The 19,653-nt window shown below is 36.9% G+C and overlaps 1 protein-coding gene across 1 annotated transcript; it reads right to left on the reverse strand.

Annotated features, from left to right (window-relative positions):
• Positions 1-3,246: 3,246 nt before the first annotated feature.
• LOC593011 (beta,beta-carotene 15,15'-dioxygenase) lies at positions 3,247-17,921 on the reverse strand. The gene is made up of 11 exons (XM_030979571.1): positions 17,742-17,921; positions 16,467-16,537; positions 15,972-16,122; positions 15,000-15,252; positions 13,763-13,904; positions 12,018-12,472; positions 10,224-10,332; positions 8,967-9,061; positions 8,133-8,244; positions 7,545-7,709; positions 3,247-7,210 (listed from the first exon to the last, which is right to left on the reverse strand). Exons 1-10 carry the CDS (start codon positions 17,759-17,761, stop codon positions 7,555-7,557), a joined length of 1,563 nt encoding a protein of 520 aa, XP_030835431.1. The 5' UTR covers positions 17,762-17,921; the 3' UTR covers positions 3,247-7,210; positions 7,545-7,554.
• Positions 17,922-19,653: the final 1,732 nt, after the last annotated feature.

Here is a 19,653-nt window from a genome sequence, read left to right on the forward strand (position 1 = left end):
CCGATAGATTATTGTAAGACACATGTACATGTCTAATTGTCTATAAACCTTGATACATTTATAATTGAGTTTTATTATATTTTTACCAGTATTCACCCTTGCAACATGATTATATCATCTTGGTATATTGTACCGCTTTTCAAATTTGCAAGAATTACGTAATTGGGCAGTCAGCCTGGATTTTAGGTTATTGCATGGGAATGTAATATGTAAAGCTTCATTCTAATGTCCATCCTGCAGCGGCTCCAGAAAAAAAAAGGCATGAGATTGCATATTACCGTTAATTTGATATGAAGCAAAGTGAAATCAAGGCTATCTAGTATAACAGAGGGTTGTTTCACAAAGACTAAGGTCGACTATAAGTTGGACTTAAATGTGGTAGGCCCTTCACGCCACTGTTTTTTCTCACCATTTACTGGCATTGGTCACTCAAGGGACTTACAAATCAAGGTCACAAATCTACAGAATTAACATATTTTGATAATTCATTATTGAAGGAAAAAATATTATTTAAGATCATAATGGTGACGGAGCAACTAGTGGCATGAATGGCCTGACATACATGTAGTTAAGTCCAACTTAAAGTCGATCTTAGTCTTTGCGAAACTCTCCCCTGATATAAAGTGAAAGGAGTTTAATGTCCATGTTTGGACAGCAAAGAAGTTATATTTTCCCTCAGAGCTTTGCACTTTGTGAAAATATAACTTCCTTAGCCAATAAAAAAAAATATTGTGTCACACACCCTACAAGTCAAAATATGTATAGTATGCCTTACCAACGAACAATTTATTGTGTAATACCAAAGATTATATATGTATATTATCCCTTCATGCTTTTAATGGCAGAAATACCATGTAAATGTATAAGTTATTCTAGCGAATGTGGTAATGAAAGGTATTCATAAAATAACACCAAAATTATGAGAGATTATTTTCAGGCACGGAATTAGAATGCGATATGGACAGGGCATTAGGAATAAATTAATATCCCCTCGATAAAAGGATTGAGGTTTGCTTACTTGTTTGGTCATAATCCATTCTTTTTCGATAAACTACATGTACATTTGTATTACATATGTACCACTCAAATGACGATGCAATGTAGCATTACCATGTGAAGAAATAAAGTCTGGATGGTGGTGGGATGCTTTAATACATTAAACATTCATTGGTTTTTAGATGAACACAGTTTTACTACTTGTATGAAAATGCAACTTCTGTATTGGTTACTAGAAAACTGAAAAACCACCAGAAAGTCACTCAAATAACCTTCACAGGAAAAAAATTATCTTTTGATTTGAATAGATGTAATGTAGGCAAATAGACAAGGCTTGTGATTTTCCTATTTGGGGGTTAAAGTGGCCTTCATTTGTTGAGATATGCTGAGTAGTTGGATTGGCGTCTTGGTTTTCCAGGGGTATTATTTAAATTTGTATTGCTTGTTCGTATTTATTCTAAAGCTTAGAATAATTGTGTGTTTTTTCGTCATAATGGGCTGCATTTAATCCTGCCTGGGACTGAAATTTGCTGACCATTTCCTTCTCTGTGACTTTTCCTTCACTCTTCTATAAAATCTCAGAGGTTACTTTTTTGACATAAGAACAAACCAACAATCAATTTATTGTCACAACTAGTACCACATAGTGATTTTATGATTTTTGAGCTGATCTGTTGTTTTCCTGGGACATAATGTCATTGAATATGATAGTATATATTGATAAACTTGAAGTGGTTTGAAGATCTGACATAATTTTGTTCTATCCCTCTATCACTCTCTCTCTCTCTCTTCCTCCCTCCCTCTCGTGTTCATTTCATGTTTTAAGCAGTGGTTCAACTCCTGTTTAAATGAGAACATCATCGTGCATCTGTTATATACATATATGATATGCCATTTTCCCTTTATACATGATTATAGATTGAGCCTTTGAACAACAAAAAAAGGATTGTATCGTGTAAAAATTATGATAAGTGACCAAAGTTTATTTGCACTTTGTAGCAATAAGATGTTTGCCTTTCATTATTGATTCATATGCAAGTAAAAGATCCAGGATTATTGGAAGGACTGGAGGAAGGTTTAGAACAAATTTCAACTTATTATTTTTTTCTTTTTTTTTTCTTCTTTTTCTTCTGGATAACATTATTCATAATTTTGCCTCAATTCCCGTTTTTTGCTGTGGGAGTTAAGCAAGTATGCACTGGTATTTCTGTAGATAGAATCCACCTTGCTTAATTACTTAATTGCTTGTGATTGTTATTTTTCTCAATCTCCAGGCAACCTTTAGGTATTGTAGTCGTGAGCAACTTTTTTTGGAGAAAAGTACATTGGCCAAATGTACTTACTTTTCCTAATATTATTTCTGATTTGAAAAAGATGAATGATGATTGGTATGACTGAGGAATAGTCTTTACTCTAACTAAAGCCTGTGTATTGTTTTTGTGGAAAGGTCATGTTGAGCTCTGGTCTTGAAATTACAATATGAAAGAAAGTGTCTGTAAGCAATGTAGAAAGGTTGGTCGTGTAGTAGATACAAATTGGTGTATACTGCAAGGTTTTGGAATCATCAAACCGATCTACTCTGTCTCGCTGAAGGTCACAGAAATGGGCATATGGGACTACACACAAACATTTTTAATAACTTTCAGGTGATTTCATCCTAACTGATGACAAACAAATAATTAGAAAATTCAATTGTTTGTGTCATTACCAGAACTCAACATTCTCTTTTAAGATAAGGGCATGTGCAAATTATATCTTACATTAATTATGGTTTGTTCTGTTGTATATAATTTGTATATAATATATTGACCCACCTTGTAAGAAGTCTGTATATCACTTTCCACAGAGAAAACCATTTTGCATTTTTGTTTCACATATAATGAAAGCATATGATACCTAACAAATTATCAGTATTGTTAAATATTTTCTTTATTTTGATGTGTTTGATAATAAAATCATAACTATCATAAAAAGGAAAATGTATTTAAATGACTGGAGAGGTGTTGAGTGTATGATTAGGTGATTGGTGTACCGTATGAGCTAGGTAATTAGTGTATCATTAGGTAATTGGTGTAGGATGACGTGATAAGTGCACATAGTAAATTATACATACCGCTACATACATCTTTACAATGAGATCAATAAAACGTGCAATATTGTTAATGATCACTACATTATTCAAGCAAGAAAATGAGCCCTTCGATGGACCCTTTTTCACACTTTGATAAACAAAATGGACATTAATCGTTGTGGTGGTAGGGGTATTAAGTGCCGGCACTGTAGAATTTATTATCTACGACTATCATCACTAAATAGGTTCAGTACATTGGAAAGCATACCGGTACAGTATGATTAAATATTCTGGTAAGTAAAATACACGCCTTTTCTTGCATTTCCTATTTGACCGTGATGAATAGCTTCAAATCTATCATGAATTTAAACATCGCACATGCATAATTACCTGCTAAGTACTTCTTTGAATCTTCTAGACAATTATAGTCCCAATAGTAAACGGGTTTCTTTGCATAATTTGAATATTAAGACACTGCTAATGTTTAGATTTCACAGATAGGACATGCATGACATATTCAATATTATTCATAATTCCTGCAAAGTTCTACAGAATTTGATTTTGGCTGCAAATGGGAAATAGTATCTTTAAAAACATTGACCATTTAAAATTGACATACCTAAATGTATACCCAAAGAATTATAAAAGACTAAAAAGAGTACATCACAATTTTGATGTTATTACTTACAACATATCCCAAGCTCCTTCAGTTCTTAAATACGCACTTTTTCAATGCCTTTATACAGTAGGTTTCTTACAAATCATGGTTGTACAATGTACATGTATATCACTCAGCTTTCAAAACGGAAAAAAAGTTCACTGGAAATGTTATTTCATAAGATAAGTTTGAACAATGCTCACAGACTATTCACTGGAAGTTTGGCTTCCTATACCATACATACATCGATGCAGGTATGACAAAATTAACGCAAGAATTTCAAAATGCATTGTTTAATTGACTTATTTCTCTTGATTAAGAACCGGAGCATACAAACTATTATACCACTTGTTGATTTTCTTGTTTATATAATTGTTTTAGTTAAGTATTGTGAAACAAAGTGTTCATGTATATGAATGAAGTTTACAAGTAAATTCAAACTTGACATGCGTATATTCATCTTCCATTGAAGCCTTGTTATAAACAAATTTGAAAATTGATTATAATTATTTTCATTCACAAAAATGCCACATATTGATGGGTTTCTGTCTCACAAAAATTGGATTGTTTAAAATATTTCAACCATGGAAAAATGGTATATGAAAATAAGCTTCTGCAATAAGGCAGCACATTTGCATGAATCACTTTAGTACACAAACACTTCACATACATAGCAATGTCTAAGGCATGCTTACATATATTGACTGCAAGGTAGTGAATGGAAATATACATATATAAATATATAAAATATATATGAATACATTTGCTCCCAATTAATGGTGACAGAAAAATGTTAAAGACACAGGCTAATATTGACACACACATTCCACAAGGGAGTGAATAAACTTTGAAAAACTAGGCACACTGACATATTGAATATAAATATATTTTCCATCGATATCATTCAAGCCTTCATCTGTGTTAGACTACATGCTTCTTACATGTATTGTATATTCTTCTTTTTTGCAGTGATGCCCAACCCATTATTCATATCATTAGCCACAATTCCCTTCTCAAAATAAAAAAGGCCAAGATCATATTAATGCCCTTTTGCTTTGTGCCCCTCTCTCCCTGCCTTTCCCTAAAACTGACAAGATTAAAGGCTTTTCAATCCTGTTATGGTTTTTCTTGTTCTGTTTGTTTGTTTATAACAGGGTTTGCACAAACTACACATCATATCACTATGTCACATACAGCACAAAAAGCCCTCATCATCGTTTCAAGGTGGGATGGAAAGAAATGTCATCTGTTTTTTGAAATTTTCGGAGTCAAAGTGTATCGTACCGTTACATGATTTATTTTCATCACAATTTTAAATATGAATCTGTAAAGTTTACCATGACAATTAAATGTCAAATATACATGTAAGCAGTGCAGACCTTCATCAGACTCGGTGCAGACCATGTACCATGCTGCTGTGACAGGCTGGATAAGACATGCACTAATAGCGGCATGGCAGGGGAACATATGCCATTTAGGTGTGATGACTTGAAATGATGATAATTACCATATTTTCATTATATCAATTTTTACCTTAATTTTAAATACATAATTTCAACAATATATACAACACACTTACAATAATGCTGTTAAAAGTTTAAAAAAAAAGTAAAGTGTTAATCAACCTTTCAATCAATATAAAATGAATTATGGTATGAATATAGAATATGTCCAAAGGACCCAATAAGATCACAATAGAGAGAAAGGAATCATTTAGATATCAACCTAAAACATACTTATATGTATAGGTATAATTAATAGGTCATGTAATAAACCCATTACTTCTTCAATGCCCATAAGCATTATTATGTTCTCAACATAAATTTATACTCTTTAATATAAATTAAAATGCAAGAAAGAAAACCATTCATGTACCGTACATAATTTAGATATCAATATTGCACCACTTATCAGTTTAAAAAAATGCAGTACGTTGAACAATGTGCTGACAAACTAAACACAGAGTTTTTTACTGACAAATATTACACACAAATTCATCAAATATCACCACACTTGGCACATCCTAGCTTTCAACCATTGTCATAGATACATGTATATGAATAGTGATACTTGTACTTGGTACACTTCATAAGAAAACTCTTTAGACCATGGATATTATCTTATGGAGCTTCAAAGTACATGGATTGCACGGATTGATAATAATGCATGAGATAAGCAAGAACCTAAATGCTGGCAATAAAACATACATGTACATGTATCAAGACTGGTTATACACTGAAAATGTCAATTAAATTCAATTCAATTCAATTTCAATTTATATCTCTGACATGTAACTCCATAAAGAATACATAAAACAAAACATTAGAAAGACTATTGAGACAGCACAGATTCATAAGAGGAACCCTGTACAAAATAAAGACAAATAAATGAACATAAATGGAATTTGAATAAAATTAATTGACAGGCAATAGTAATAAAAGTGAAAACATACCCCCCCCCCCATACACCCATTCATTTCAATACATGTACCACACCCCTATTCACACAAAAACACTCATCAGCATACATTACATACAGCACACGCAGAACAGTTTCACAGAAGAAGAAAAGGGATACATGTAGAGACAAAGAAAAAGAGAGAAAGAGAGAAAGAGAGAGAGAGAGAGTATAGTACCGGTATACAAATATTGACTGCTCATGATAATTTCCTCCACCATCCGAAATACAGAGCAGTCCATATTCGTTTTATATACCTCATCCTTTTCATTGGTTAATGAATAGGTCTAGAAAATAAATCCAATATCAGGAGTCTCTATGCTCCTCACAGTAATATATTTAGTCTTTTGAAGCTCAAAACAGTTTCAAATCCAACGCTAAAAGAAATCCAAGTACAGTTACTGCGGCCCAGCGTATAAATTGCATGGATTGAGCGTGCATTTGAAATCTTGTACGCTCTGTGTGCAAAAGTCGCAGAGGGGTTAGGAGTCCTATCACAGGGGTTGATAGTAGCTATCAAACCCTCTGACGCAGTGATAGATCGAAATACTCTTAATAGTCATGTGATATAGTTTTGACCAATCAGTGAATGACAATCTATGTATGAGGTATATAAAAAAAAAAGAAGCTTATATAGGTAAGATGAAGAGGATGATGAAGCTCCTACTAAGTACACAAAATATGCTTCAACAATTCCTGTTTATATAAATATTTGAACCTTTTAAGATTCGTTATGCTCTTAACATTATTATCAATTGCAAATATGAAGCACACTTTAAGTCCAGAAAAATAGATTGCACAATTTTTGATTCAGTCACTTGATTTAATAAATGGCATTAAGATTCTATATTATACAAGAAACCAACATTATAAATGGCTCGGTCGGTGAAGGATCTGCCTGTTGAAAATCCTGGGTTTGAATCCAGCCAAGGCAGAGTTTGAATGTGCCCCTTTCCTGTTCCATAGACGCAGGTTGGTTTGCAGACGGAAAATACTCCGTCCCTCAGATAGGACGTAAAATGGAGGGCCTGTGTAGAAGAGAGTCACCACCTTTAATAGCATGTTAAAGGTAATACAAAGTTTTGATATTTGTTCATGAATTTGGTTCAAATAAACATATTGGAAGCATATGCAATTTTACAATATATACAATGATCGTTTTCGCTGTTGAAATCGAGTCTAAAGTGATAAAATTGTAAATAATAAACTCTTTATGTTGCATAGCTCCCTCTCAAGACTGATATTACTTTAGCTTTAAAACAATGTTTCTTGACTACAATCGACAAAGCCATTGTATATATCCCCAAATTTGCAGGGTCTCCTTTACCTCCACAAATCACCATCAACGTATATTCAACTCACCAGCCAGACTCTAAATGCCCTCTGCAAAGAAGCCGTGGATCGCATAGGCCATGTCCTTGATGGGTAGCTCCGCCCGTCCTAGCTCCGTAAAGGTCTTGGCGTCCAGCACAACCAGGAAAGGGGAACCCCCCTCATTGAAGTTTAGCACAGTTGATAAGACAACGCCTTAGAGAAAAGAGGTACATTGACACGTTTTAGAATTATTTTTGTATTTATTTATCAAACCTTCCATGTTATAAATTACACATGCATATCAAATGCACCATTGCATGACACATGCTCCATGGTCAATTTCTAGTATGTACATGTAACAGTGCCTGAATTAGAAGACTATGAAGACTTTACATTCTACTGCACCACAGAGGTCCTGTACTACATGTATATTCTACACAGCCAGAGACTGACCGAGCTAGGCTAGGCTCAAGGCTTTTTTGATTTGTGCTGAAGTGTCAACTTAGAGTCCGTGCCTGCGTACTTGTCAAATTCTGATTTCAATCATAAGATAAGTAAATAAAAAATAAAGCGTGCAAGACAATAAATAAATCATGTAAGTATGAAAATAACCACAGAGAAAAATCCTAGTCATACCATCGTCCTCCTCCTGGCCCTCTGGAGTTCCAATAAAGACAGGCTCAGAGGGGTAACAACCATCTTCATACCATATCTTACTTGTTCCAGCCTCGACATCTATCTTGGCAATCTAGGATAAGATATTTATATATTGTTTGGTTTTATTGCGATGATATGACTACCTCACAATCCATTACTGAAATATCAAATTTGTGATTTGCATAAATTTATTGAACTCGTATTTCAAACACTCACAACTCTCTTATTATTGGTACAATGCATTTCAAACGTTCGCCATTCTGTTACTCATATTTTTCTGCTTTCATTCAAATGAACTTTTAAAAAGGTTGGATTATCCTTTAAACTGCTATATCTCTTTTTAATATAGATGTAATAATCCAAATTCATATTTCGATGCCTGATAGCGACACAAAACCCCTAACATCATCAGCAAACACTTGAGTGATTGGCATCAGCGTGTCCCTCTCCTGTTCTATAGCAGTCTGTCTTCATCAGCTCAAGTTTGCCAAATAGCTTGCTATTTCTGATTCTGGAAATTAGCCTGATCATGAAATAGCGGGCGATTTGCTTGGGAAATCTTCCCAAGATATCTTGGGTTAGTTTGACGCTCTACGGAGGACTGCTAATGGCAGAAAATCATTGGATCTCAAAATTAACATTGTTGAGAGATGCGGGATCCAAACATATTTTGAAGAGGGAAGTTGTTATATTTGATCAGTAAGGCTTCCCCTTTGCAAAGATATGAAGTTTGCATCAGTTCAAAACACTTTTGATTCTTTGGATGACTACTTTAAGTCTTATGATTGGTCTCTAATAAAAACAGATTCTTACCCTGTTATCATGCTCACCTGTACCTAATACGCCATACACGTACTGGTACGGTTGCCCATTGTACTTCTCATAGTTGATTCTTGGCAGCTCTATGCCTGGTAGTTACAAAAACAAGAGAGACACACAATAGTTATTGAAATTTTCTTTGAAAGGGGGGGGGGGCAATTTCACTCTGGATTTAGATTATGGACTGTTAGTACAGTTCCATATGAGAATATACAGTTTATGCTGTGACTTAAAAGTAATACAAAGTTTTGGGAAATTTTGAAAATTGGGTGGATAGTGATTCTTTACAATTTTGATATATTTGGATGCCCCTATGGATGTATTATAAGCACTAGAAAATTTAGCTCCTTAAAACATTTCTACTTTTGAGAAAAATTGAATATTAAAATTTACTGGTGTTCCTGGTAAATTTTGATAAATTTCAAATAGCGCCTTTTGCCGTACAATAGTAGCTGCGACCATGAAAATCTCAGAATATGATATGATATATAATTTCCAAACGGGAATAGCTAATCAGTCGATTTTGGTCGAGAAAAATTGTTTTATAGCTTAATTAATATCTTGACCTTGAGAGGGAGCTATTCAACATAAAGAGTTTATTATCTACAATATCAAAACTTTAGACTCGAGTTCAACCGCGACAACGATCACTGAATATTGTAAAATGTAGGATCGTTTATGCTTCCAATATGTTCATTTGAACCAAATTCATGACCCTATACCAAAGCTTTGTATTATCTTTAACAGAGAAATAAGTCTCGAGCATATGTCTTGTAAAAAAAAAAGTCAAAAGTCTCAAGACATAAGGTACCTTGAGACAAAGAGGAAAGCATCGAGTACTAGACAGGGTTCCAACAGAAATTCGAAACCAAATTCAATGACTTTCCATGACCCATTTTTAATATTGCCTGTTTCCATGACCAGAGAGGTACCATTTTGGTGTAGGTCATAGCATCTAAGCGGCGTATGAATAATACCACTCTGAAAATATGTTGCTCCGTGTTTGTGATGGCCTCTACCTACCCTCATAATTTCCATGACTTTCCATGACTTTAGGAGCATTTCTTTCATCTTCCATGAGTTTACATGACTTTCCAGAAAAATGTATTTATCCATTTTTTTCCATGACAATGGGAGCCCTGCTAGACAAAGATTTCATTTGGTGAATTATTTTTCGAAAATTCAGTTCCTTTGCATAACGGATATTAGTAGAACTGCCTTCGAGAGGAGTTGATAGGCAAAGAGACCTACCTACGTCACACAGGACGAATGGCTTGCAGAAGATGGTTCCTTCTGATTCCATGTATGCGGTGGTCTCGTTCTTGTGCAATGTTGACACCGTGTCACCGGGTTGGAAACCCTTCATGAGGTGTAAAAAGAAAGGAAATTATCAAAGAACATACTGTATCTTCATAACTTTCACGGGTAGCGCAGTGCTGGGGGTGGGGTGACTATGGGGGGAGGGGGGGGGGGGCTCCTGACCCCCTTATTAAATTGACCAAAGAAAAGGGAAAAGGAAAATTGAAAGTAGAAGGAAACTAGATGGAACTTCGACTGCGCGCAGTCGAAAATGATGCCTCCGTCATAGAGCAATTTTACAAACCAAAAAAGAAGAAATTTTTCGAATTCAAGTTCAATTGTAATCCATTAACAGGTTCTCAGAATATTGTGATTACAAGCTATTTTTGCATACATAATGAGCCCATGACCTTTGACCTTATGAACCAAGAATCTACTCAGTTCATTGGCTCTGCAAGAAACATACATGACCTAAGTTGGCAGGAATCCATCAATCGGTTCTTGAGATAATGCGATCACGAGCTGTTTTTGCATACATAATGTGCCCTGTGGCCTTTGACCTTTGACCTTGTGACCCCTACATCTAATCAGTTCATCGGCTCTGCAAGTAACATACCTGACCTAAGTTTGGCAGCAATCCATCAATCGGTTCTTCAGATAATGCGATCACAAGCTCGTTTTGCATACATAATGAGCCCTGTGGCCTTTGACCTTTGACCTCGTGACCTCAAAATCTAATCAGTTTTTCGGCTTTGCAAGTAACATACATGACTTAAGTTTGGAAGCAATCCATCAATCGGTTCTTCAGATAACGCGATCACGAGCTCGTTTTGCATACATAATGAGCCCTGTGACCTTTGACCTTTGACCTCGTGACCCCAAAATCTAATCAGTTCATCGGCTCTACAAGATACATACATGACCAAAGTTTGGCAGGAATCCATAAACCAGTTCTTCAGATAACGTGATCACGAGCTCGTTTTGCATACATAATGAGCCCTGTGACCTTTGACCTTTGACCTCGTAACCCCCAAAATCTAATCAGTTCATCGGCTTTACAAGATACATACATGACCAAAGTACGGACGTACGAACGGACGGACAACCCGAAAACATAATGCCTCCGGCTACTTCGTAACGGAGGCATAAAAAATGTCAAAGCAATTTTATTGTGTACATGAAGCTTGGTGCATGGGAGACAATGGTTTAATTGAAATATCTGAATAAGATTTTAGTTAAGATTATGCCTGATCAATGTTGTCAATGTATTTACTACCTCCATATCCTAACAATGTGGTTCTAATTTTATGTAATAAGATAGGATAAGAAAGCTTTCTATAAGTTTCCTTTTGTGCCAATTCATATTGGTAAGCTAGCATACTAATATTCTGCTTTTATATAGCGCTTAATACATCTATGATGTCCCTAAATGCTTTACAGATATACTATTACCCTGGTCATTGGATTCAACACTTACCTGCACACACTGTGTGCACAATCTCCACTCCCTGGGGAGCAATCCAGCCAGGCGTTACTTGACGTTAAAAAACTGTTTGACCCACACAATGATGATCGCATCCTACAGGGTACCCGTTTAGGCACCTACAGGTGTAGGTGCAGAGTAGCAAGTGCAGGTTAATATCTTGCCGAAGGATATTAGCGCCGTGTCGGGATTCGAACCCTCGACCATCGCATCTCCAGTCAAGCGCCTTAAACTACTCGGCAACGACACTCAACATGGCTTACCTCAACATCAATGGGTAAGTAGTATCTCTTGCACTGGACCCCAACGTCTACCAGCCCTTCCTCCTCCAGAGTCTTGAGGTACAGCCTCTTCATGATCTCATTGTCCTTATAGCTGCACATGTCGATCACGATGTGGCCCTCCTTCTCAAAGGCATTGATCTGGTGAAAGAAGAACTGCGCCTCGGTGATGTACTTGGTCGCAACGGGGACGGTGTCCGAGCGCCTCACCACGTGGAACCTGGTGGGTTTGTCCGGGCAGAACTCCAAGACGTCCAGGAAGGAGTAGCCCATGACTGCCAGGGATGCCAGCTTGATCATGTTGATGTAGAGGGGCTGTTCGACGAGGACGAAGTAGTTGGGCGTCATGAAGAAGCTGTGGGAGTAGGAAGGGTAGGTGTCCGTCGTGGAGATGGTGAGAGCGATGGACGCCTCCTTGTAAATCGACTCATTGTTACCTTAGATAGAGAAAATGAAAGCAGGACTTTAATCATACAATATACATGTGAATAGTGCATGTATCAGTGCAGCTACCACCAAAAATGTGACTCCCTATACTATCACCATCAGCTGCCCTCCCAAGCCAACCCCCCCCCCCCCTTAAAAGCCCCCTATTAAGTGTTGGGAGCCCCAAATTCGAAAACAATTTGATGGCAAAATTTTACTTAAATTGTATCATGATGTGAAAGAGGATGTCATTGATGACACACTTCTGCAAATATTTCCCCCCAAAAAATGATAAAGAATACATACTTTAGGTTTTCTGTTGTATGCGGAAACCTAAATTTTGTATCCTTTCATCAATATCCGACTTCAAACACATTTGCTTTGAAAATCCTTGCAGAAATGTGTCTTAAATGACAACTTCTTTCACATTGTGATAAAATTTAAGTGAAATTTCTCCATCAAATTATGGGGCTACCAACACTTTAGAGGGGCTTTAACTAATCCTTCTACCCAACCCTACATGACTATACCCCCTACCCCCACCCCTTCCAAGCAGTTTGGATTAAGGTGGGGCGGGAACCAAATCAGTCTATATCCTCCAAAAGTGGCAAACACCATGATCTCTCTCTCTCTCTCTCTCTAAGTGCCATATCGATTGACTTTGGCGATCATGCTGTTCCACAACCCTCGGTTCCTAACCTTCTGTATTAGTACCACTACCAGTTCTTTTACTCCTCTCTCTTCCAACAATTTCTGCAGACTGTCCATCCAAAGTATCCTCCTTCTTCCCCTACTCCTTCTTCCCACAATTTTCCCTGTCAGTGCAAGATTCTCTAGGCCTTCTTTACGTGTAATGTGACCCATGAACTTCAACTGCCATGATCACTATATTTTATAGTTGGTTTTAACAAATATTAGAAAAGAGGAAGATATAGATCAAGAACTCCTCCCCATAATTCAGAGGGCTAAGTTAAAGAAAACACAAATAGATTTGAAGTACTTCTTCTTCTTCTTCTTCTTCTTCTTCTTCCATTTGTTCCCCTAGTCTTTATACGAATAGTGCAATAGGTTCTTAACGTGCAAAGGTACTGACTCTTCTCTACACGGGACCACCATTAAACATCCTATCCGAGGGACGGAATGTTTTCCACTTAACATAGCCTGGGCCTATGAAACAAGGGGGAGGGGCACGTTAACACACAACGCAGGCTTCAGTCATCTGCCTGGGTGGGATTTGAACCTGAGAACTATTTGGTTCGACAGGCAGAGGCTTTACCAACTGAGCCAACTTGCATGATTACCTTCAGTTGGAGGTGGTAATTTGATGAGATTGTAGGTACTTCTCGCCCCAAAGTTGACCCCAAGGTTGTAGATGGTCCCATCAGCACTCTGATGTGGGTGCGCGGTTCCAGTAAAGACAGAGATGATCTTGGATATATCAACCTTTGAGATAGAGATATAAGAAGAAAAAAAGAGAAGATTAAAGTCCATCACTGAGTGATCTCTTCATTCCTATTTGTTATATTCTTATACTATTGCATTATTCCCAAAGATTTTTCACTCCCTTGGAACTGAATTATTATATTTTTAATAAAACTTTGAAGAAAAAATTAATGATGAGCATATCTTACACCCATATTTCAATGTAAACACTTATTTATTTTGAGTATAAAAAATATATACATACATATACATAATATTTAGGAACATAAACAATGATAGTTACTTAAAAATGATATGGATGCATCGCTCTATTCAGAGCCATTAATTTGATAGCTCTGTTTTTCCTAGAGGTCCAGAATAATTAGTCCTTGGACTACTAATTTTTATTTAAAAAAAAAATTAAATTGGGAATACCTAGAAATTATGACAAGAACTTCTTTTATCCATTAACATTAGTTCACATCTTATTTCATATGTATGTACCCCTACTTCCCCTTAATTGGTATTTCATTTGTCTTTTAATACCTTCTTCAACCTAAACTATATTGGAATTCAGTTAAACTAAAGTACTCTCATGTGGAAAATACCCTGCATATGTCATAACATCCAATCATCCAATACCACAGGTACAGGTACCAGGACATGTATACACATATGTGGTAGAACCAGGCGCGGATCCAGGATTTCTTAGGGGTGGGGGCCCAATTTTTTTTCTTTTTGCTTCCGAAAATTTGAAAATCGCTCTACCTGATCAAACTTTCAAATCTACGTCGACCACCCTTCCTGTGTAAATTTCCTCACTCTTTCAGCAACAGAGAACATCATATTCTCTTAGGTCTTCACCAGCTCCTACCTTTGTCATTCCCAAATCCCGTAAACAGGCTGGTTTCAAATCCTTTTAGTCCTTAGCCCCACGTCTCTGGAACAAACTCCCCTTGTTCTTAAGAAAAAGTACTTCACTGGATTTTAGCCTACTAGATTTCTTCAAAAAACAACTGAAAACTTAGCTGTACTGTACAACTCTTAAATTGTTGATAATCTAAGAGACAGCGCCTTGTATCCTTTCGAAAAGGCGCTATATTATTCATTACTTACCGTTTCCTCCTTCTCCAGAGTGACAGGGTCAATTTTCTGGATCAGCGGAGTCTCTGTGATGGTGTAGAACTGGTCGCCGGACCGAACCCAGTTCACATTGGCATTGTCCGTGAACTTGAGGCGGGTCAGAAAAGTGGACATTGCTCGACTGAAGATGTTGAGACAGGGATCGGGGAACCCAGCTGTCCCAAATTCAGTGTAGACGATGCGGTTCTCCTTCATGGCGGCTTTGTAAGCGTCACTGTCCAGGTACCTTAGGGCAAATTTTGAAATGTAAGGATATTGAGTAATTCATAAGGACCGCTATTCATAAGGACTGCTATTCATTATTTGAGAAAAGGGTCATTATTCATAAGGACCGCTATTCATAAGGACAACTATGCATAAAACACTAAGGGGATCACTATTTACGAAGGCATAAGGACCACTATTCATAATGTGAGATGAGGGTCACTATTCATAATTCACATTGAGGGTCATTATTCATAAGGACAGCTATTCATAATACAAGAATAAGGTCGCTATTCATGAATTCGTTCATTTAATGGATTGCACATTCACTGATGAGCATTGCATGTATCCAACTGATTACACCTCATTAGTCCTAGGCCCCATTCACTAGTAATAATGGGTATAATAGTGTTTTATATAGACATTTTAGGTCTATCGGCTGCTTTATTAACAGAGAATATTACCAATATTATTTAAGTTTTATGACCAATCAGTCTTACACCTAATTGGCTTATGATACTCCAATGGTATACTAACAAACCTATCCTGCAATATGTGCTGTCAGGGTTTAAGAGGTATATAGTGTAGTAATGCTAAGACTAAGCCTTACCCTAACCCTTAGCTCAATCCTGACCCTTTTAAAGTATAACACTATACATTTTGAATACCTATGGTGGAAAGAAAGGTGCAGGTTAATGGTGCATAAGAAAAATATGATATCACCAGCACTATTTAACTGACCTGCTGTAGTATTTGACAGAGCCATTATCAAAGGTAAATCGATGGAGGAGGGCCAGACCATCAAAGAAATGCTTGTACTTTGATTCGCCAATCTCAAACCTTCCTGGACCAGTCCGTAATAAACTGCCTTTCAGCCAGCCTGGTATAGTTCCTTTATTTTGAAAATAAGACAATTTATTTGAATTATTTATTAATATAGGTTAAAAGTTTTGATTTGACAAACCCAATTCAAAAAGTTTAGTGGTCTTTTCCCACTCAAGCACCCAGCAATAAAGTTCTACCTCTGTGATATTATGATTTTTTAACAATTTTTTTTTAAATTTTGTGTTCGGGATACATCTTTTATAAATGCCGAATTTCTTTATGCTATAAAGTACAGTCAAACCTGCTTTAGAGACCACTAGTCTATAAAGATCACTTTATGTGTTCCCTTGGGCGGTCGCTATATGCAGGTTTGACTGTAGGCCTACAAATCTCTTGGATGACTGGATGTACCTTTGATAGTTGCCTGGACTCCCTCAGGATGTTCCTCAATGTGCATCTGGCTGTAAGCCTTGGTGGATAGTCTGAAAGACAAACAACAGAGATTACCGTAAAGTGAGGATGGCAAACTACTCTGAAAGAAAGCAGAAAATTGAGTGGTATTGTCATGATTGTGTAGAAGGGAAATTTGAATAACGGTAATGAATGATGTGAATTTATTGCTTCATTGCTATACAAATAATACACAGGTGTGTGTGCGTTAGGGTCGATGCAGCAGATGAGGGTATTCACTATGGTGCAATAAAATTCATGAGGCGTAACCGAGTGCATTTTGTGCCATTGTGAATGCCCGAATAGCGCTGCATCGCCATAACGTCACAAACGAAAACCTGTGTATTATTTGTTTTATAAAATGGGTCGACAATATCTTAAAGGCCCACTGCACTACTTGTAGCTACTTGCGCCCTCTATATAACAATGCCTAATCGGTGACCATTGGTCCCCCATGATCCTCTTTTTCTTATGTTAACTAAGAGCTGAGTTGATGAGATAACCACCTGTCCAGTGACCTTGCAAGGCGGTCTAATCCCTCCTGTAAACTATGGCAGATAAGCTTTAATTAGCAAGGCGATAAGTAAACCTGCAACCTTCATAACAAATAACATGTGCACATAGAGGATCGCGGCAGCAGTGGCCTTGTAAACAGGACTGTGCAGCGCATGGTGCAACTTCTACTAAAAATCCCTTGCACGGTTGTTATCACCGAAATGCGGCCGTACACGTATCGTAAAAGTTAATGCACCCACACATGGATCCATTTTGACGCTTCTCATTGCATTGGCTACATTCTTGAACCCATTTCATAATTCACATTAACACATTCCGTCAATCGATCTCCATCTCCCAATTATTAATAATCGTCTAGAAAGATACATGTGATCCCAACTAATTTGATGAGTGAATGGAGTTTCAATGTGATTGTGATGTAACCTAAGTAAAACAAGGCCCCCGTCATCATGGTCATCCTGATCCTGCCACTCGCTCACAACAAATGTACTAGGCCTACTAGCAGTAGCACACACTAGCCTCATACTCATCATAGACTACACGGTACATGTCATTATGTATTTTATTGCATAGACTAATTGTGATATTGATAATCATGATAATCACCGACAACAGTCGACACTAGCTCGATCCTGTTGAACTTGAAAACATTTCGAGCTAAAGCCTAAACAACATACTTTTGAATGGTAGGCGTAGATCTACAGTATCTACAATATTTACCTTTCACTTGCCATGGTCATTTTTCCTCTGACTGAAATATGCGTTGACTTATGTAGATCTATATGATCTAGATTTCAGTTCAATAATTATATGCGTGCTACGCCCACTGCACTGCACTAGCACTGACACTGCATGCACGCACAGTAGGGCGGTTTCAGGCGCGGCGTCTGCTAGCTAGCTGGCTTGAGCTGAGAGATAAAATCTCAAATCCCAGTTCGCACCATGAAATTGGCGACCAATAACATCGAGGAAAAAGAGGAAGCAAGCGACCAAAATGAAGATTATGGTGTCTCCAAAACAGCCAGTCGAAAAGAAAGCTTGCACATCTCGATTGACAAGGCAACTGAAGAGAGAGACTAGATTTGAATGTTTTACAGCTATTTTATCACTTTAAAGCCCCAATGTTTTTTTTTTTTAACTCTCATATGTTTCTGCAAGGATTTTCAAAATAAATGTATTTGAAGTCGAATATTGATGAAAGAATACAACATTAAGGTTTCCTGCGTAGGCCTACAACAGCTCCCAAATTATGTATTCGTTTAGTTTCTTTTGAAACACATTTTTTTTTTTTTTTTTTGGGGGGGGGGGGGATCTTTGCAGGAGTGCGTCTTAAATGACACACTCTTTCTTTTTTCTTTCTTTTTTGATACAATCTAAGTGAAATATAGCCATCAATTTTAGGCGAATTTGGGGTTCCCAACACTTAAGAGCGGCATATAAGGGGTATATAATTAGCCGCACAATTAGTATACAAAAAAAGGCCAAAATACGTTTTCAAATACTATAGGCCCTATATGAAAAAATGCTTAAACAGGAAGATCCAGACCCCCCCCCCCCCCCCAAAAAAAAAAAAAAAAAAAAAAAAAAAAAAAAAAAAAAAAACCAAACCCCCCCCCAAGGCATGATCAAGCAACTTTTTAGCTTTAAAAAGGTTTAGGTAATCATTAAGTAAAAATGTCATAAAAAGCCTTTTATGTTGAAAACGTATATTTTGGCCTTTTAAATCGAAATAAAATTTATACCACAAGTACATCAACATCTATAAATCAGGATGATTCCCGGCAACAAGATGACAATGATTTTTTTTTTTTTTTTGCTCTTTCACTTTGGTCACTCTTGATTATTTGAGATCCGGATAATATATTTTAGGGCAAGAAGCCCTCCTAGCCCTCACGCGAAAATGAGCCCGTAGGTTTATGTAAACGAGGGATTAAAAACATCCAAATTTCATACAATAGGCTATTTATTGATACACAAGATTAAGAATAATGATTTTCTTTTTTAATCCATATCAGGCGCGTACGCAGGGGGGGTGTTTGGGGGGTTAAACCCCCCCTTTGGTATTTTTATGTGTGTAAACCCCCCTAAAAAATCACTAAAACCCCCCCCCCCCCCCCCTTTGGATTTTTTTTTTTTTTTTTTTAATTATTAAAAAAAAAAAAAAAAAAAAAAATTACCCCCATGGCTGACCTAAGAAAGAGAAAGGTGACCTTACCCCCCCCCCCCCCCAACGGAGCAAAATGTCAAATTTTCAAATTTCGAGACCAAAAAAAAAAAAAAAAAGTGTCCCCCCCCCCCCCCCCCCCCCCCCCCCCCCCCCCACTGAGCGACTTTTTGGCCGGCGCGATTTTCAAATTTTCCTGAGTCGTTGCGAAATTTTGGACCCGATTTTAAACCCCCCCCCCCCCCCTTGAAAAAATCCTGCGTACGCCACTGATCCATATAATGTAAGTTATAATATTTTATCAGTTACGAGCTATGCGTTAAACGAACAATTTCTGATTTAATCATGCATTCAAAAAACAGTATATAGTACATTTTTTTAGATCAATATCGACTATTTCCTTAAACAATAGTCTGAACATGATTAAAATCACGTCTACTTGTTTGCGGGCTCGTTTGCTCCACTCAA

The sequence above is a fragment of the Strongylocentrotus purpuratus genome, unplaced genomic scaffold, assembly GCF_000002235.5.
Source record: "Strongylocentrotus purpuratus isolate Spur 01 unplaced genomic scaffold, Spur_5.0 spur5_scaffold_10, whole genome shotgun sequence".
Classification (NCBI taxonomy): Eukaryota; Metazoa; Echinodermata; class Echinoidea; order Camarodonta; family Strongylocentrotidae; genus Strongylocentrotus; species Strongylocentrotus purpuratus.

Coding starts and splice junctions, on each gene's coding strand:
- LOC593011 (XM_030979571.1), bottom strand. CDS start 17,761: ATGACCATGGCAAGTGAAAG. Junction 8,245..8,966: donor CAGGTGAGCATGATAACAGG/GTAAGAATCTGT, acceptor ATCTTATCCTAG/ATTGCCAAGATAGATGTCGA. Junction 7,710..8,132: donor GGGCCAGGAGGAGGACGATG/GTATGACTAGGA, acceptor CTTTTCTCTAAG/GCGTTGTCTTATCAACTGTG.